The sequence below is a fragment of the Gallinula chloropus genome (genome assembly GCF_964237585.1).
Source record: "Gallinula chloropus genome assembly, chromosome: 11".
NCBI lineage: Eukaryota > Metazoa > Chordata > Aves > Gruiformes > Rallidae > Gallinula > Gallinula chloropus.
In genome coordinates, this window is record NC_140096.1 from 2759600 (window position 1) to 2775304 (window position 15705).

General features: G+C 60.6%; 2 protein-coding genes across 3 annotated transcripts; one reads left to right on the top strand and one right to left on the bottom strand.

The window, feature by feature from the left end:
• Positions 1–500: 500 nt before the first annotated feature.
• Positions 501–3385, bottom strand: RPL36A (ribosomal protein L36a). The gene is made up of 5 exons (XM_084269219.1): positions 3276–3385; positions 2604–2709; positions 2324–2391; positions 650–772; positions 501–570 (listed from the first exon to the last, which is right to left on the bottom strand). Exons 1-5 carry the CDS (start codon positions 3276–3278, stop codon positions 550–552), a joined length of 321 nt encoding a protein of 106 aa, XP_084125345.1. The 5' UTR covers positions 3279–3385; the 3' UTR covers positions 501–549.
• A 3208-nt stretch (positions 3386–6593) lies between these two features.
• Positions 6594–15669, top strand: BTK (Bruton tyrosine kinase). 2 transcript variants are annotated; one of them, XM_084269037.1, is made up of 18 exons: positions 6594–7055; positions 7197–7295; positions 7479–7544; positions 8108–8189; positions 9726–9854; positions 9941–10008; positions 10537–10718; positions 11020–11082; positions 11296–11350; positions 11622–11704; positions 11808–11935; positions 12059–12133; positions 12540–12711; positions 12981–13197; positions 13842–13906; positions 14301–14419; positions 14894–15051; positions 15297–15669. In XM_084269037.1, the coding sequence occupies exons 1-18, from the start codon at positions 6915–6917 to the stop codon at positions 15366–15368; spliced, it is 1974 nt and encodes a 657-aa protein (XP_084125163.1). In that variant the 5' UTR covers positions 6594–6914; the 3' UTR covers positions 15369–15669. The 2 variants fall into 2 exon arrangements, with proteins under 2 accessions (XP_084125163.1, XP_084125164.1); XM_084269038.1 differs by having other exon boundaries at positions 10564–10718.
• The last annotated feature ends 36 nt before the right edge of the window (positions 15670–15705 follow it).

The window sequence follows — 15705 nt, forward strand, 5'->3', positions numbered from 1 at the left end:
AGGACAGAATCACAGAATCACAAGGTTGGAAAAGACCTTTGAAGATCAAGTCCAACTGTTCCCGTCCTGTGCTAAACCAGATCCCTGAGCCCCTCACCTACCCATCTGTTAAACACCCCCAGGGGCAGGGACTCAGCCCCTCCCTGGGCAGCCTGTTCCAGGCCCTGACAACTCTTCCAGGGAAGAACTTTTCCTTCCCATCTGCTCTGACCCTGCCCTGGGGCAGCTTGAGCCCATTGCCCCTTGTCCCATCTCCTGTCCCCTGGCTGAAGAGACCATCACCCACCTCTCTACAACCTCCCTTCAGGTAGTTGTAGGTGGGGATAAGGACACCTCTCCACAAGGAAATCCCAGCCCACCAGCACGGCTTTTCAAAGCCTCCAGATTACAAACCCATCACTTACTAAGCAGCTTTGCAAGCAACACCTTCCTGCTGGCTTTAGGTACCTGCAAATCCCACCCCAGCAACAAGAGAAGATAGACAAATGACCAGCAACAGCTCACTTCCAAATATTTTAATATGGTCCATACCCACAAGCAGGATGGAGCTTAGAACTGGATCACCTGGCCCTGCAAGGAGAGACAGAAGGAGTTTAGTGGCCAGCCAGTGCTGCCATCCTTCCCAGTCGCCTGCAGCACACAGCCATACCTTTCTCTTCTTGTCTCCTCCCAGCTCAAAGTGCTTGCACCTCTTAATCGCCAGCATCCTCTTGGACCTGCAGTTGGGCTCCACACACTCCAGCCTCAGCACAATCTTCTTTGTGGTCTTAGCCTGGGGAGACAGGAGCAGAGGGTCTCAACAGACAAACCACCCACAGGCAGACAAAACAGTCACTCTCAGGAAAAGCTGTTTGTACTCCTGAAGGTTGGGCAGAAAGTGGGAAAAACAACCAGCACAGTTTGTCTCTCTCCACTAAAACCAGGCACCTTAAAGCCCAGCATGAGAGTACACTGGCAGCAACCTGGGCAGAGGACAGACCCGAAAGCAGCTGCACGGACAAACTGCCACAGGAAGGAGCAGTGACACAGCCTGTGCAATGCAGGCCTGTGAGACCACAGAGGGCAGAATCCAAAGCTGCAAGGCTACTGCAGCTGGACAGAGCTGTAACCACCAGTGAGAAGCCTCAGCCCTGTAACGCTGACTGGGAGGAAACACCAATGGGGATGTGGTAGCACACGAACTGTGGGAGCAGGGCTGCTCTCTGTGCACCCTGCTTGCAGGAGGATTTGCTGCATTTGGCAGAAATTCAACTTGAAAAACCCATGTCTCATCTATCCTCCTTGCTGGAAGACTTCCTGGACACCTCCAGCAGACCAGAAGGGCCCTCCAACAACATGCCAGGTAGCCCTATAAGCTGAACAGTTCACACAAAACCTGTATGAATCAAGCCATCGCATTTTGCTTCCACTACAGAATTTGCTCTCCCCACCCCTTCAACTCCTTGGCAGAAGGAACACAGAGGAAAAACAGGCTGCAGGGCTACAGTCCTGGGTACCCACCCTGAAGGAGGAAGAGGAGAGCAGGAGTTTCTGCAAGTTATCTGTGACAGAACACACTGCTACCCTTAGACCCTCAGGACACGCCTAACACAGCAGCTCTGATTTACCAGCTCAGGGATACTCATTTCCCTGCAGACAGAAGACTGCAAAAAACCAATGTCATGTTCTGGGGTACCCCCAGGGGTTGCACACACTTCATCACACCCTTGGCAGTGAGGGCAGCCTCACAATGCAGAAAGCCTCAGAAACCCAGCAGAAAGTTTCAGTGATAAACTACTGATACTTCAGGAACACAGGAAAAGCAAGTGGCAGGCTCCATTTCCCTCTGGCAAACAATGAGGAAAACAGTTCTATTAAAAGCATCATTTCTAAGACCCCAGTTCCCTACAGCATCACAGCTCCCTGTGTAACCTGCCCTCCAAACACACAGTGGGTCACTCCTGGATAAAAAGGGTATCTGTGTGAGACAGGAGCAGTAGGGAAGATGAACAGATTGTGGAATCACAGATACTTTGGGTTGGAAGGGACCTCAGAGATCACCTAGTTCCAACCTCCCTTGCCATGGGCAGGGACAACTGCACTAGCCCAGGTTGCCCAAAGCCTCATCCAAAGCCTCATGCCAGGGATCCAGGGGTTTCCAGAGCCTCTCTGAGCAAGATGTGGAGCTTACACTCCCTAGACAGGGCCACCTTCACAGAGCTGCCACGTCATGGCTGGAGCACAGAACCACCACAAGGCTGCAGAAAGCTCAAGTGTTCCCCTTCAGCTGGGCGTGTGAACTGCCAGGACAGTTCCAGGTTCTCCCCCCAGGAGCAGCACTCACCTTCTTACGGAAGATGGGTTTTGTCTGCCCGCCGTAGCCACTCTGCTTCCTGTCGTAGCGCCTCTTTCCTGCGGGAAAAGAAGGCAACAACTCAGGACGTGCCACAAGCACAACCCCTCACCCCCACCAAAACCCCTCCACAGGGTCTCACAGACGCACAGCTCTGAGAAGCGATCCCCTCCCCCTTCTCCCACAGCCGTGTGCTCTGCCCACAGCCGCCATGCAGGGCACAGGGCAGGGCCAGAGAGACCCCAGGAGCCGCCTCGCACCCATCCCTTACCCTGGGCGTAGAGGGAATCCTTCCCCTTCTTGTACTGGGTGACTTTGTGCGGCTGGTGCTTCCCGCACTTCTTGCAGTAGGTGCGGCGGGTTTTCGGGACGTTCACCTGCAGAAACAAGCCGGTCAGCACAGCCAGGGCCCGCGCAGCAAGGCGGAGAGGGGCCCCGCCGCGCTCCAAGGCTGAGGCCCTCGCCCGGCCCGGCCAGGCCAGGCCGTCCCCCCGCCGCCACACACCCGGCCCGGCCAGGCCCGGCCACCTCCCCCCCTCCCCTCGCCCGGCCCGGCCAGGCCAGGCCAGGCCGTCCACACACCCGACCCGGCCAGGCCGCCACCCCCTCCCCTCACCCGGCCCGGCCCGGCCAGGCCCGGCCGCCTCCCCCCCTCCCCTCACCCGGCCCGGCCAGGCCAGGCCGCCACCCCCCCCCTCACCCGGCCCGACCAGGCCCGGCCGCCCCCCCTCGCCACCCTCACTCGGCCCGGCCAGGCCGCGCCCCCCCCGCCCCGCTCAGGGAGGCCCCGCGCCACCATCCCGGGCCTACGGCGCCCCCGCCACCGCCTCCACCCGACCGCGCCGCCCCCGCCGCAGCAGCCGGTGCCTCGAGCGGGCGAAGCGAGCGGCCGCCGCGCTGGATGGCGGCAGATAGAGCCATCCCCCCCCTCCCCGGCACTCACCATCTTGCCGGCCGCGGCCCCGAGAGGAGGGACAAGGCGGGAGCGGAAGCAGAAGACGGGAGCGGGGCGATCATAGAGAGGAGTGGCGCGGGAATGGTCGCTGCGCCCGCAGCGCCCCCTTCCTGCTGGGAGGAGAGAGCGGCGGGGAGCTTGGGGGCGGGGGGGGGGGGGGCAGGGAGCCGCGGCGGCGGGGTGCGGGGGAGACACCCGGGGAGCGGGGACAAGGGGCCGGCAGGACCGCGCCGGGGGTCCCCCTCCCTCCCTTCCCTCCCCACGGCCCCGCAGCCCGGCCCCGCACCCCCCCCCCCCAGCCTGGACGTGACACCCGGAGCCCGAGCCCCGCTGCCGGGACAGGGGGGAGCGGGAGGAAACGCAGCTGGTGCTTTTGAGTCAGAAACGAAGAAAAAGGGGAACCGAAAGGGTGGGGTTGGCCGGCCCCGTCCTTCCTCCCTGCGCCGCCGACCCTGCCGTGCCTCCCCGCTGCTGCAGCCGCCCCCCCCCCCCCCCCCCCCCCCCGATCCGCCGGGCTGGGGCCGCTCGGGCACAGGGCGGTGGGCACGGCAGGACCCCGGCGGGCAGCAGGCGCGGCGGGCGGGCTCGGTGAGTGTGCCGGGGGTTGCGGAGGGCTCAGGCAGCCGCCGCCTCCCCGCATCCCCCGGGGAGAGAGGCGGGGAGGGGAGCGGGAGGCTGCCCGGCGGCGCAGGGCCCCCCTCGGGGTGGGAGCCGAGGCGGGGGGCAGGCGGCGGGCGGCCTCGCACCTCTCGCTGGGGCGTGATGACACCCGCCGGAGGTGGGAGAGGCACAGCCGGGCTGCCGGCCGCACGCTGCCGGCCTGACGAGAGAGCCCAAGCTGGGAAGGGGCGGCCCCGTCCCGCCGCCTGGCCGGCAGCGTGGGATCCAGTGCGGGGCAGCGGCCCCGGGGCACCGCAGAGCGCGGGATCAGGGAGCTGTGCGGGTGCCCGGCACCCCAGGGCTGCCCCAGAGCTGTCGCGGCTTTACCCCGGCTGAGAGCCGAGATCCAGGCAGCTGCCTGCTCCTTAGAGGAAAAGAGCAGGGGAAAGAGGGAAGAGGGGGGGGTGAGAGGCAAGGGAAGGGAAAAGGAAGGGGCAAACAACCCCAAACCCAAGAAACTAAGAGGCCCGTGGGTTGGGATAAGGACAGTTTACTAAGACAACAGAAAGATGAAATATAACGATGCTGACAGGACTTTAGAGCAAAAATCTCTGAAGCTGTTGGTACCCAATGCAGATTCTCCCCGAAACAGAGCTGGGGCTGGGCTCCCGGCACTGCCTTTGACCCCTCCTCGCTCCTCTCTTTGCAGGGGGTGCTGCTGGGGTGCAGCTCTGGGTCTGTTCCCCGGCCTCTCCCATGCGGGAGGTTCCCTCCTCTGTCCTTCCCGCCCTTTTGTCACCTTCTAGGCGGCACCTCGCCCACCGGAGCTGTGGAGTGTGGCATTCCCAGACGCCCTATCGCTCTCCCCACTTTGCCCCTTAGTGTGCCAGATCCACCCCCCCAGCAGCCCCTCGCCAACCAGTCAGCACGGACAGGCAGACTCAGCTCCTCAGCAGGACATAGGCAGGGGCCAGGGCGCAGGGGTGCTGGCCCTGGGACCATGGTGGACCCCACTGTTGGGTGACCTGGGGGCAGCATCGTGTGCCAGGCCCAGCAGCGGTGTCAGAGCGTGCTTGGCTGGGGTGGCAGGAAGTCTCGTTATCTGGGGACGCTCACAGGACATGCTTCCACCCACCCACTCGCCACCTTCGCTGTCACAGCGCTGCAGTGATGGCTGAGCTGTGGGGGTGAGTCCCAAGGCGGGGATCCACCACCCTAAAGGACAGGCCAGGGACAGAGCGGGGCTGGTGGCAGTGCCAGGGAGAGGGAGGCTGCGCTGTGAGGGGACAAAGAGTACTGAGGACAGGGAGGCTCCGTGCTGAGGCAGAACAGCCCTCTGAGCTACTCGTCGTCCTGTCCTCTCTGGTGGGCACGGTCTCAGAGGACATCCTGAGGACATGTCCCATCTGCCTGGCATTGCTGACAGTGCCCCAGCTGCTGCAACTCAGAGTAAGGCTTCTAGGGAGCCACGGCTGGAACAGGCCAGAGCCTGGGGCTGCCCTGTCCAGCCCCTTGGGGAAAGGCAACCAGGGCCCCCCTGCTCTTGGTACACAGGAGGAGCAGACACAATGTATAGGTAGGGGAAACTGAGGCACGGGGCTGCGGGGGAATGCTGGGATCCCTCTAGATTCGCCCACCACCTCGCTGGCAGTCTGGGGTCGGTGGCCACCCCAGCCACTTGCCCTGTCTCCAGCAGGGACCCCAGTTCTCTCCTCCCCAGCCCTGGATTAGCTTGGGGAGGAGGGGTGTTTTTTCTGGAAAATTCATTTTGTAAGGTTAGTTGGGTTTGGGTTGGGTTTGGGTGTTTTATACCACCCAAACAAGATTTAAAGGACTAAGCCATGAGGGCCACAAGGATAGAGAAGGGGGGACCCTGGGAAGAGGGACCCCTGTTTATTCCCAGCCTCTCTGGAGGCAGGGTCAAGCCTGCAGCAGCAGGATCTGAGCTGTGGATGGGGGACACCTCTGCTCCTGCCCCCGGGCTGGGGCTTGACCTGGAGAGAGGCACAGTGGGTAGGACCAGCTCCTGGCACCTTTGGTCCCCATGTTGCTGGGACGGGGAGGGGGCTCCACCTGACTGGCCCATCACTGAGCTTCTCCCAGGGAAATGGGCTGCCAGGGATGGAAATGGCTTCACCCAGGTTGCGCTTTGAAGTTGTGTTTACATGAGACAAAGGGACAAGTCGGAGGTGAACGGGGAGCAGAGCACACAGGTGGTCAAGGCAGGAGACATGGAGGAGGCATCAGGAGTTCAGCAGAGCACTGTGGAAGGATTTGGAACTGGTTGGTTGCTGACTGGAGGCAGCACTTTGAGCCTGGCCCCCAGTAACCAAGACTCCCAGGGCAGGGAAGGGGATGGAGCGTTGCTCAGCACGCCTGTGGCTCCGTGGACACAGAGGGGAAGGATGACTCTAGGGCTGCTGCCTGCCCTGGGCAGCACAGCACTGTGGCTATTCAGGGGGCCAGGACCTACCCACAGCTTTTCAGGGACAGGCCTTTGGTGGCTGTCCCTTGTGTGCTGCCATGTCACCATGTCCCCAGCACGAAGCGCCTGTGGTGTGGCAGGAGGAAACGGCCCACACAAACATACACACAGGAAGCTGGAGGGGAGGAGGAAGCCCGCTGGGTGTTACTGTGTGCTCCTCCCAGGGGCAATGCTTCTTCCCTCCCTCCCTCCCTCCCTCTCCAGCCTTCTGTCCAGCTGCACACCCAGGGGAAGCCTTCCAGCATCCTGGGGGAGCTGAAGTCAGCTGGGTGGTGGCTTGGTCTGCAGCCAGCATTTCAGAGGGGACCGGAGAGGACACATCACCAAAGCCCAACGCTGACCTGCCTGCACACCTCTGCAGCTGATTCCCCTTTGGGGGGGGCCCAGCACCCCCCAGCTGCCCCTCGGGCGGGCAGGGGGGGGGCAGAGTGCACCTGAGCAAGGTGCAGTGGGCAGGGTTTTGGCTGAGAAAGAGCCGTGTTGGTGTCATCCTGCCCACAGCAACCCAGTGAGCACGGTGCAGGGGAGGCCAGGAGGCCACCATGGCCAGCATCATCCTGGAAAGCATCTTCCTGAAGCGCTCACAGCAGAAGAAGAAAACGTCTCCTCTCAACTTCAAGAAGCGCCTGTTCCTGTTGACAGAGAGCAAGCTGTCCTACTATGAGTATGACTTTGAGAGGGGGGTGAGTTGGCAGTCCCAGGGGCTGTGCCACGGGTCACTACTTGTCCCTTGCCAGCACCCAGCCCGAGTGATGGGGTGGTGGGGATGGTGGTTGGCTGGAGTCACCCCTTAGGCATCATTTGAGCCAACCCTGTCTTTGCAGCGCCGCGGCAGTAAGAAGGGCTCGGTGGACATTGAGAAGATCACCTGTGTGGAGACGGTGGTGCCTGAAAACAACCCTCCCCCAGAGCGGCAGGTCCTGGTGAGGAAAGGGCTCAGGGTTCCCGTCCCCTCACTGGGCATGTAGGGAGACTTACCTCTTCCCTGGGATGGTGGGAATGGGGGACCCCCCCCAGCTTGGCATGGGGGACCCCGAAGGCTGTGGGGAAGATGCCAGCAGCTGAGCAGGAGGATGCCAACATCTGTCTCTGCCTCTCTCTTCCAGAGGAAAGGAGAGGATTCCAACATGGAGCAGATCTCAATCATTGAACGGTTCCCCTACCCCTTCCAGGTGAGTCCTCGCTGCATCCGCTTCGCTGGTCTGTTCTGCTTGGCTGCAGGGTGTTGGGGAGGGGACTCCAAAAGCACTCGGGGTCAAACACATGCCATTTGGGATGCCCTTCTGCTGCCTGCATTGTGTGGATGGGCAGGTGAGCCTCCGTGAGCCCCAAGGAATCAAGCAGCTCTGTTTAAGGGGGCTGCTTAGATGGAAATCTGCTTCTGATCTCAGTCCTGCCCCTTTCAGTCCCCTGGTCTGGGCTGGAAGGATGCTGCCTGCCAGCTGTGCACTCAGCCCCCAGCCCAGCTGCCTGCCCCTGCCGGTCCCCCAGCACGGTCCCCAACACACCGAAAGTCAGAGAAGGAAGTGGGAAGTCTCAGGGGAAGGGGCTTATTTATAACCTGCCCGTCACAGTCCCGCGAGCACCGTGTGGGGCCAAGCACACAGCACCAGCATGGCTTGTGCTCTGCACCGGCTGCTTGGGGTGGCCACAAGCATCAGCTCCCACCCCCCCCCTGCCCCCATCCTCCCTGGGAGGTTTCTGCCCCGGGGCACCGAGCTATGTGTCCCCACAGGTGGTGTATGACGAAGGGCCCCTCTATGTCTTCTCCCCGACGGAGGAGTTGCGCAAGCGCTGGATCCATCAGCTGAAGAGCGGTGAGTCTGGGGGCTCTGCAGCTCTCTGGGAAGCAAACACAAGCAATCAGCTGTGCATGTGGTGCACCCTAGAGCGCTGGGTTTCCGGGGGCTCGCTATCTCGTGGTTGCATTATCCTATGTCTGCGGAAGAGCAAGTGCTGATCAGAAACTTCTCCTCTCATGAGCACGCTCGTCAGGCCGAACCCATGTGCACGCTCCCTAGCATCCCTGAGCTGGTACCTGCCCCTGGGAGAGGGACACTCACCTCCATCACCCTCTGCAGCACCACAGCCACCTTGGCTGAGGCTTCTTGCCTTCTCACAAGCCTTCTCCAAGTTAGCTCAAGCAGGCTCAGAAGCTGCTGAAGGCAAGAGGAAACAGCAGATGTTGCAGTACTGGCAGGCAAGGAGAGCGTGGACCCCTCAGCACTTTAGGATGTGTGGACAAAAAAAAACCTGCTGGAAGCCAAGTTGTGTCTCTCCCAACCCATCCCAAGCCTCACTTGGTTCTTCCAGCTCAGCTAATGCTTATCATGTGTGTGCTGCCTCCTGGGCGTGAGAACACGTTGCAGCAGCAGCACGGAGGGCCTTGGCTGCTTGCAGTTGGCCAGATTTTGCTGGAGCTGCCCCTCTGTGCCTCTTGGTGCATGTGTATCTCGCTGTGGCTTTGTGCTGGTGGGGCAAGATTAGCTGCTCGAATTGACACAGGGAAGTTTGCCTGCGCCAGGCGGAAGCAGAGCCGGGCCGATAACAGGGAAGTCGGTTATTTCACGAGAGCCCCGCTGCTTGCAGGCAGCCAGCCAACCCTCTCCCCACTTCCCCGCTGCGGCCAGGGGGGGTGTGGGGTGTGCGTGCCTTTGCTGTGGCAGCAGAGGCCAGCATTAAATCCACAGGGAGAAAAAAAAATGGGGAGAGAAAATGCTGGCTTCTTGTGGTCAGAATGTCCTTATCCTGCTCCACCAGAAAAGGGGCTCTCCCGGAGCCTGCGGAGATGCTGCGGGCCAGCACCATGATGCACTGGGGGTTTGGGTACATCCAGTTGTCCTTTCAGCTCAGGGAGAAGTATGAGGAAGCTGGTCAGTGCTGGCCTGGCTAGGGAACAGTCTCCCAGCAAGGGAAGTCTCTGGGTAGTCATGGGATGGTGGCAGTGACCTGCTCTTCCCCATGGAGAAGCCAGGCACAGCACTGGCCTCCCTCCTCCCTTCTAAAAGAAAGACCTGCAAACAGGGGGATGCTGGATGTCGCAGCTGGGCACAGCAGGACCTGGCCCTCCAAGCATGTTTTCGTCCCTCTGCAGAGCTGCTGAAGAGCTTTGATCAAATCTGAGGGGAAAGGCCTGGCCCTCCCCAAACTGTGCTGCCCAAACACAGGCGGTGAGCTGAGGGAACCAGAGCAGCAGGGCCCTGTGTGATTGTGTATCAGCAGCACAGCAGGGGGTGAAATGATTTCATGGGGCTGGTGATCTGCTCTCAGGGAGCAGAAAGGTCTCCTGAGAACTCTTGTGAGAGAACTCTGCAGTGTTCCAGGTCACACGTGTCTCTCCTCCCCTGCCACAGTGATCCGGTACAACAGCGACCTGGTACAGAAGTATCATCCTTGCTTCTGGATCGATGGCCAGTACCTGTGCTGCTCCCAGACAGCCAAGAACGCCATGGGCTGCCAGATCCTGGAGAACAGGAATGGCAGTAAGTCACCCTGCCCCAGCCCTGGGGACCACTGTGGCACAGTGCTGGGAATCTCTTCTCACCTCAGTCCCCTTTCTGTGCTAAAGGTTTAAAGGTTGGGCGGTCACATCGCAAGACAAAGAAGCCTCTTCCCCCCACCCCTGAGGAGGACCAGGTAGGGGTCAGCATGAGCATGTGGGTTTGCTTCTGAGGTGTTTAAGGAAATGTCTAACTGGGAAAGGCCAAGATGCTCAGTGACTGACAGAGCACAGCTCCAAGATGCACAGGCCAGGGCTCTGCTTTGGAAAGGGACATCAAGATGGTTCTATGAGGCAGAAGAAGCTTGAACCAGGGGCTGGAGCCCAAAGGCCTGGAGGAAAAAGTCAAATGATCTCAGCCCTGAGGTCCCCCAGGGGGAGGTGGGAAGATAGAGAAGGCGCTGTAGGGTGGGGGGAGTCACGAGTTAAGCCAAAAGTTAGAGACAAAACACTTATCTTTTGTGAGGACAGGTCTCAGAGGAGGAAATGGTGCAATTAAAAGCACTGGGGGTGGGGTGGGGCTGGAATTGGTCTCCTGTGGAGATGAACACCACGCTGACCTGGCCTGAGCCCGCTGCCCTGCCAGGCCTGGGGTGGGTCTCACCTGGGGAAGAGCATGTCTGCCAGCCTCACCATGTCCCACCCTCTCCCCTGCTTTGGGGAAGATGCTCATGAAGCCTCTGCCCCCCGAGCCGGCCCCCAGCACAGCAAGTGAGATGAAGAAGGTGGTGGCCCTCTACAACTACGTGCCGATGAACATCCAGGACCTGCAACTGCAGAAGGGCGAGGAGTACTTCATCCTGGAGGAAAGCCACCTGCCCTGGTGGAAAGCCCGTGACAAGAACGGGTAAGAGCCCGCGTGGGCCTCCCCTGCCCCCAGTGCCTGCTCCTGGTGCTGGTGGGCAAACACCTCCTCAGTGCTGGAGGGGTTGGGATGGGCGGCCAGCCTGCTTGTGGGCTGTGGTGTGGGATGGCAGGAGGGCAAGGGGAACTGAAGCCTGCTGTGGTATCAGCCTTCCCCAAGCACGAACCCAAACGGGTTTGTGCCAAGGGTTTTGAGCCTGTTTCTACTCAGCCTTCTGGGACAGGAACCTGCTTTCCCCTTGGCCTCATCCATCAGTGTGTGACCAGCCCCATTTCTCCTGCAGGAGGGAAGGATACATCCCCAGCAACTATGTCACTGAAGCCAGGAATTCCCTGGAGATTTTTGAGTGAGTAAGAGAAGGACATGGCAGGTTTGGCTTGGTCAGAGTCTCTTTACTTGCAGCCTGTGAGCTGAACCTGGCTGGATCACCCTCACACACACTGGGAGAGCCTCTGGCCCCGTGACAGCCACCCCTGCCCTACTGCCCGCCCTGGGGTCCAAGCAGGCTGGGGATGTGATGGCTGCAGTGATCTCCCTGATGGCTGTGTCCCTGTTCCAGGTGGTACTCCAAGAACATCACTCGGAGCCAAGCGGAGCAGCTGCTGAAAGAAGAGGTAAGCTGTCACTCCTGAGGCTGGGGGTTTCTACACACCAGTCCCCTGTAGGTTGTGTCCTGCATGGGACCAACCCTGGCTTGCACCAGAGAGGAGTGTTCCCCAACAGGAACCATCTCCATCCCAGCGTGGCCTCCTCAGGCACTTCCCTCCCCACCAGGCAGGGACTGGTAGTAGGACTCTGACTTCCTCCACCCTCGCCAGCCACGCTGTGACCTTCGCTCCTTTTCAGTCTTGCCTGTTCCAGTCCCTTCTCCCCTTTGTGTTTCAGGGCAAGGAAGGGGGCTTCATCGTCCGAGACTCCACCAGCAAGACAGGGAAATACACTGTCTCCGTCTACGCTAAGTCCGCTGTGTGAGTAGATCTAAGCACAGCCCCTCAGAAGGCTCCTCCAGGCATCTCTCACCCTCTCTGCCTGTCCTCCCCGTGCCCCTGACCCCGTGTCCTGTGTCTCCAGAGACCCCCAAGGCACCATCCGCCACTACGTTGTCTGCTGCACCCCTCAGAATCAGTATTACCTGGCCGAGAAGCACCTGTTCAACACCATCCCGGAGCTCATCACCTACCACCAGCACAACTCTGCTGGTCAGTGAGGCACAGAATGAGGCCAGCGCTGGTTTTACTGGTGTGGCAGTATCCTCCCCCTTCGTGTTCCCTGCTGGAACGTGGTGGTTGAGTGTGGTGTGGCAGTCTGTCTTTCTGTTGCAGGGCTCATATCCAGACTGAAGTACCCTGTGTCTCAGCACCAGAAAAACGCTCCATCCACAGCTGGCCTTGGCTATGGTAAGCTGGCCTCGTGGCTCCCTGCCTGCAGGACCTGTCTCTCTCTCAGCAGTAGCTTTCTGGGGCTGGGATCCTCCTGGCTGTCCCATGGCAGCAGGGCTCAGAGTCTTCCCAGGAATCACAGAATTGTAGGAGTTGGAAGGGACTTTGAGAGATCATCGGGTCCAACCCCCCTGCCAAAGCAGGTTCACTGGCCCTCAGGTGACAGCACTGACCAAGAGACACCACCAGCTACTTTGCTGCCTGTCCCCACTATAGGTCTCAGATGTCATGGATTTTTTGGGGGGATGTTTTTTCAGGCAGTGCACGGTTGTGAGCAGCTCTCAGGTTTGCTAGGTGAGATGACTGTGAGTACCCTGCAAGAAAGCCACCTGGACCCACGTTCTGCTTGCACTCTCTGTCCTAGGGTCGTGGGAGATTGACCCGAAGGATCTGACCTTCCTGAAGGAGCTGGGGACAGGGCAGTTTGGTGTGGTGAAGTACGGGAAGTGGAGAGGCCAGTATGACGTTGCGATCAAGATGATCAGGGAGGGCTCCATGTCAGAGGATGAATTTATCGACGAAGCCAAAGTCATGATGTAAGTGGTGAGCAGCATCAGGTGCAGCTCAGTGCTGGGGGGTGTCCTGCCAGCACTGCTGCACCCCCTGAGTGCTGAAGGGGGGATGCTCTCAGGCAGCCTCACACTCTGCAAAATGCATCTAGTGGACCTACCCTCTTTGTGCTGGTCCCTCAGTGAGCTGTTCTGCTGGTGGCCAGGGCAGCAGCACCTTCCCCTTCCAAACTCTGCGTCCACAGGTGCTTTTTTTTTTCTTTTGATGCCCAGAATTGCCCTTATCCCCAACACAGGAACCTGTCTCATGAGAAGCTGGTGCAGCTCTACGGTGTCTGCACCAAGCAGCGTCCCATCTTCATCATCACCGAGTACATGGCCAACGGCTGCCTCCTCAACTTCCTCAGGGAATCTCGGCGGCGGTTCCAGCCCGCTGAGCTGCTGGAGATGTGCAAGGATGTCTGTGAGGCTATGGAGTATCTGGAATCCAAGCAGTTCCTGCACAGAGACCTGGTATGGCTGCGACTGAAGGCCAGATCTCCAGCTCAGTGACAGCCACAGGATGCCCTAGACAGGGTCCAGCCAGCTCGTCAACACCAGGAGAGGCAGCTCCGCAGCCTGCTCTGCAGAACATCCCTTCAAGTCTCCCTGCCCACCTGAGCATGGGTGGGATGCTCTGAAGTCAGTGCTCTGCAGTGAGGTAGCACAGGCTGCGGAAAGGCCAGGACTAGGTGGTTTTCCAGGAGGCTGGAGAGGCATTTGTGGCTAGGGCAGGGTTTGTGGGAGGCAGCACAAGCGGCACCGCTGGCTCAGACACGGAAAGGGACCTCTCAGTCCCCGTGAGAAGCTGAGCCAGCAGTTGGTCAGACCTTGGGTCAGCATTGCCAGCTCACAGTCCTGCTAGGCACCATACCTGATCTCCTCAGGCAAAATCCCACCAGGGAAGCTGTCCCTCTAGAGATAAACAGGATTCCTGGAGCCCTCTCTTGCTGCCTTTGCTGAGGACGTTGTAGCTTGTCCCAGGCTGTGTGAACTTGCAGGACAAAGCGAGTCAAAGTGTTGAAGTGGGTGGGAGTGAGATGAGCTTCCAGATGGTACAGGGGGGTGGGAGAGGCAGGAGCAGGTCGGAGTGACTACCTCCATCTCTCCATCCACAGGCTGCTCGCAACTGTTTGGTGAATGATCAAGGAATTGTGAAAGTATCAGATTTTGGCCTTTCCAGGTCTGGCAGATACATCTGTGTCACCTTCCTGGCTTAATCTCCCATCTTCTTCACCCTCTTCTGCACCTCTTTCCTCCCACCATCCTCTAGCTCTGCTTTTCCTCAGTCTTCTCCCATCTTCCTCCTTCCCCTCTCTGATGATAGACGAAGCTCAACCTCCTGTCTCTCTGCTTTCTGCCCACTGTTTTCTTACTTGCCCTGTCTCTTTCCTCCCTCTCCTTCCTTCTTTCCCCCACCTCAGGCCTCCTGGCTGCAGCCTTCTCTCCACACCCCCGTGTTGCTATACCTGTCACCCTCTCCTAGCTTGTCACCCATGTGGAGTGCCACCTGAGGTCACTGGGCTCACTCGGTCTGGTGGAAGCACGAGGCACCCCGATCCATTTATCTGCTGCAGGTACGTGCTAGACGACGAGTACACGAGCTCTATGGGGTCCAAGTTTCCAGTGCGGTGGTCTCCCCCTGAAGTGCTTCTGTACAGCAAGTTCAGCAGCAAGTCCGACGTCTGGGCTTTCGGTAAGAGCGTGGCACTGACACCTCAGGAGGCCAGGGAGAGGGGGGGGAAGTCTAATACTGAGAACTCAAGAGGTCAGGGAGAGAGGGGGGCCCTAATAATGGCAACTCAAGAGGTCAGGGAGAGAGGGGGACCCTAATAATGGCAACTCAAGAGGTCAGGGAGAGAGGGGGGCCCTAATAATGGCAACTCAAGAGGTCAGGGAGAGGGGGGGACCCTAATAATGGCAACTCAAGAGGTCAGGGAGAGAGGGGGGGCCCTAACACAGAGAACTCAAGAGGTCAGGGAGAGAGGGGGGCCCTAATAATGGCAACTCAAGAGGTCAGGGAGAGGGGGGGGCCCTGACACCAGCAACTCAGGAGGTTTGGGAGAGAGGGGGGTCCCTAACACCAGCGAGCTCCTCCGCAAGCCGGCTTCAGGCACAGCCCCCCCCTCACCACACCCCCCATCCCCATCCCCGCCGCTTCCTGCCCCAGGTGTGCTGATGTGGGAAGTTTACTCCCTGGGCAAGATGCCTTACGAGAGGTTTAACAACGGCGAGACGACGGAGCACGTCATCCAAGGCCTGCGCCTGTACCGCCCGCAGCAGGCCTCGGAGCGCGTCTACGCCATCATGTACAGCTGCTGGCATGAGGTGAGCGGCTCCCAACCCCCAGCGCATCCCCCCGGGACGAGGGGCTGTGCCGGCTCCCGGGCCGAGGGGCTGAGGCGGCTCCCGGGCCGGGGGAAGCGGCTCCACGGTGGGGGGAGAAGCGGCTCCACGGTGGGGGGAGAAGCGGCTCCACGGTGGGGGGAGAAGCGGCTCCACGGTGGGGGGAGAAGCGGCTCCGCGGCCGGCTCAGGGCTTCTCCCCCCCGCACCCCTTCTCTCGCCCGGCAGAAGGCGGAGGAGCGCCCCACGTTCACCGCCCTGCTGGGCAGCATCCTGGACATCACGGACGAGGAGCCCTGACCGCGGGCTTGCGCTGCTTGGTTGGTAGAACCGCGCCCCGCCGGGACGGACCCGCGCACCCCCGCAGCACCTCGGAGCCGCGCTCAGGGACGGGCGGCCCCTCGGGGGCCCCACCGCGGCCCCAGCCACCGCCGGCAGAGCCCCTCACAGTGGAGGACGGAGGCGGGGGGGGGGGGTCCCCGCTGGCTGCGGCCCAGGCCCGGCCCGGCGCTGGTGCTGTCCCCGCCGGGCCCCGCAGCCGGCGGCGGGCCGGGCTGCGCGCAATAAACGGCTCCTTATCACTCCCGCCTGGCTGGCTCCCGCCGCGCTGCCAGGGGGCGCGCAAGGGGCGCGCAAG

Coding starts and splice junctions, on each gene's coding strand:
- BTK (XM_084269037.1), top strand. CDS start 6,915: ATGGCCAGCATCATCCTGGAAAGCATCTTCCTGAAGCGCTCACAGCAG. Junction 13,907..14,300: donor TCAGATTTTGGCCTTTCCAG/GTCTGGCAGATA, acceptor TATCTGCTGCAG/GTACGTGCTAGACGACGAGT. Junction 15,052..15,296: donor TGTACAGCTGCTGGCATGAG/GTGAGCGGCTCC, acceptor CTCGCCCGGCAG/AAGGCGGAGGAGCGCCCCAC.
- RPL36A (XM_084269219.1), bottom strand. Junction 2,392..2,603: donor GGATTCCCTCTACGCCCAGG/GTAAGGGATGGG, acceptor CTTTTCCCGCAG/GAAAGAGGCGCTACGACAGG. Junction 571..649: donor GAGGAGACAAGAAGAGAAAG/GTATGGCTGTGT, acceptor CTCTCCTTGCAG/GGCCAGGTGATCCAGTTCTA.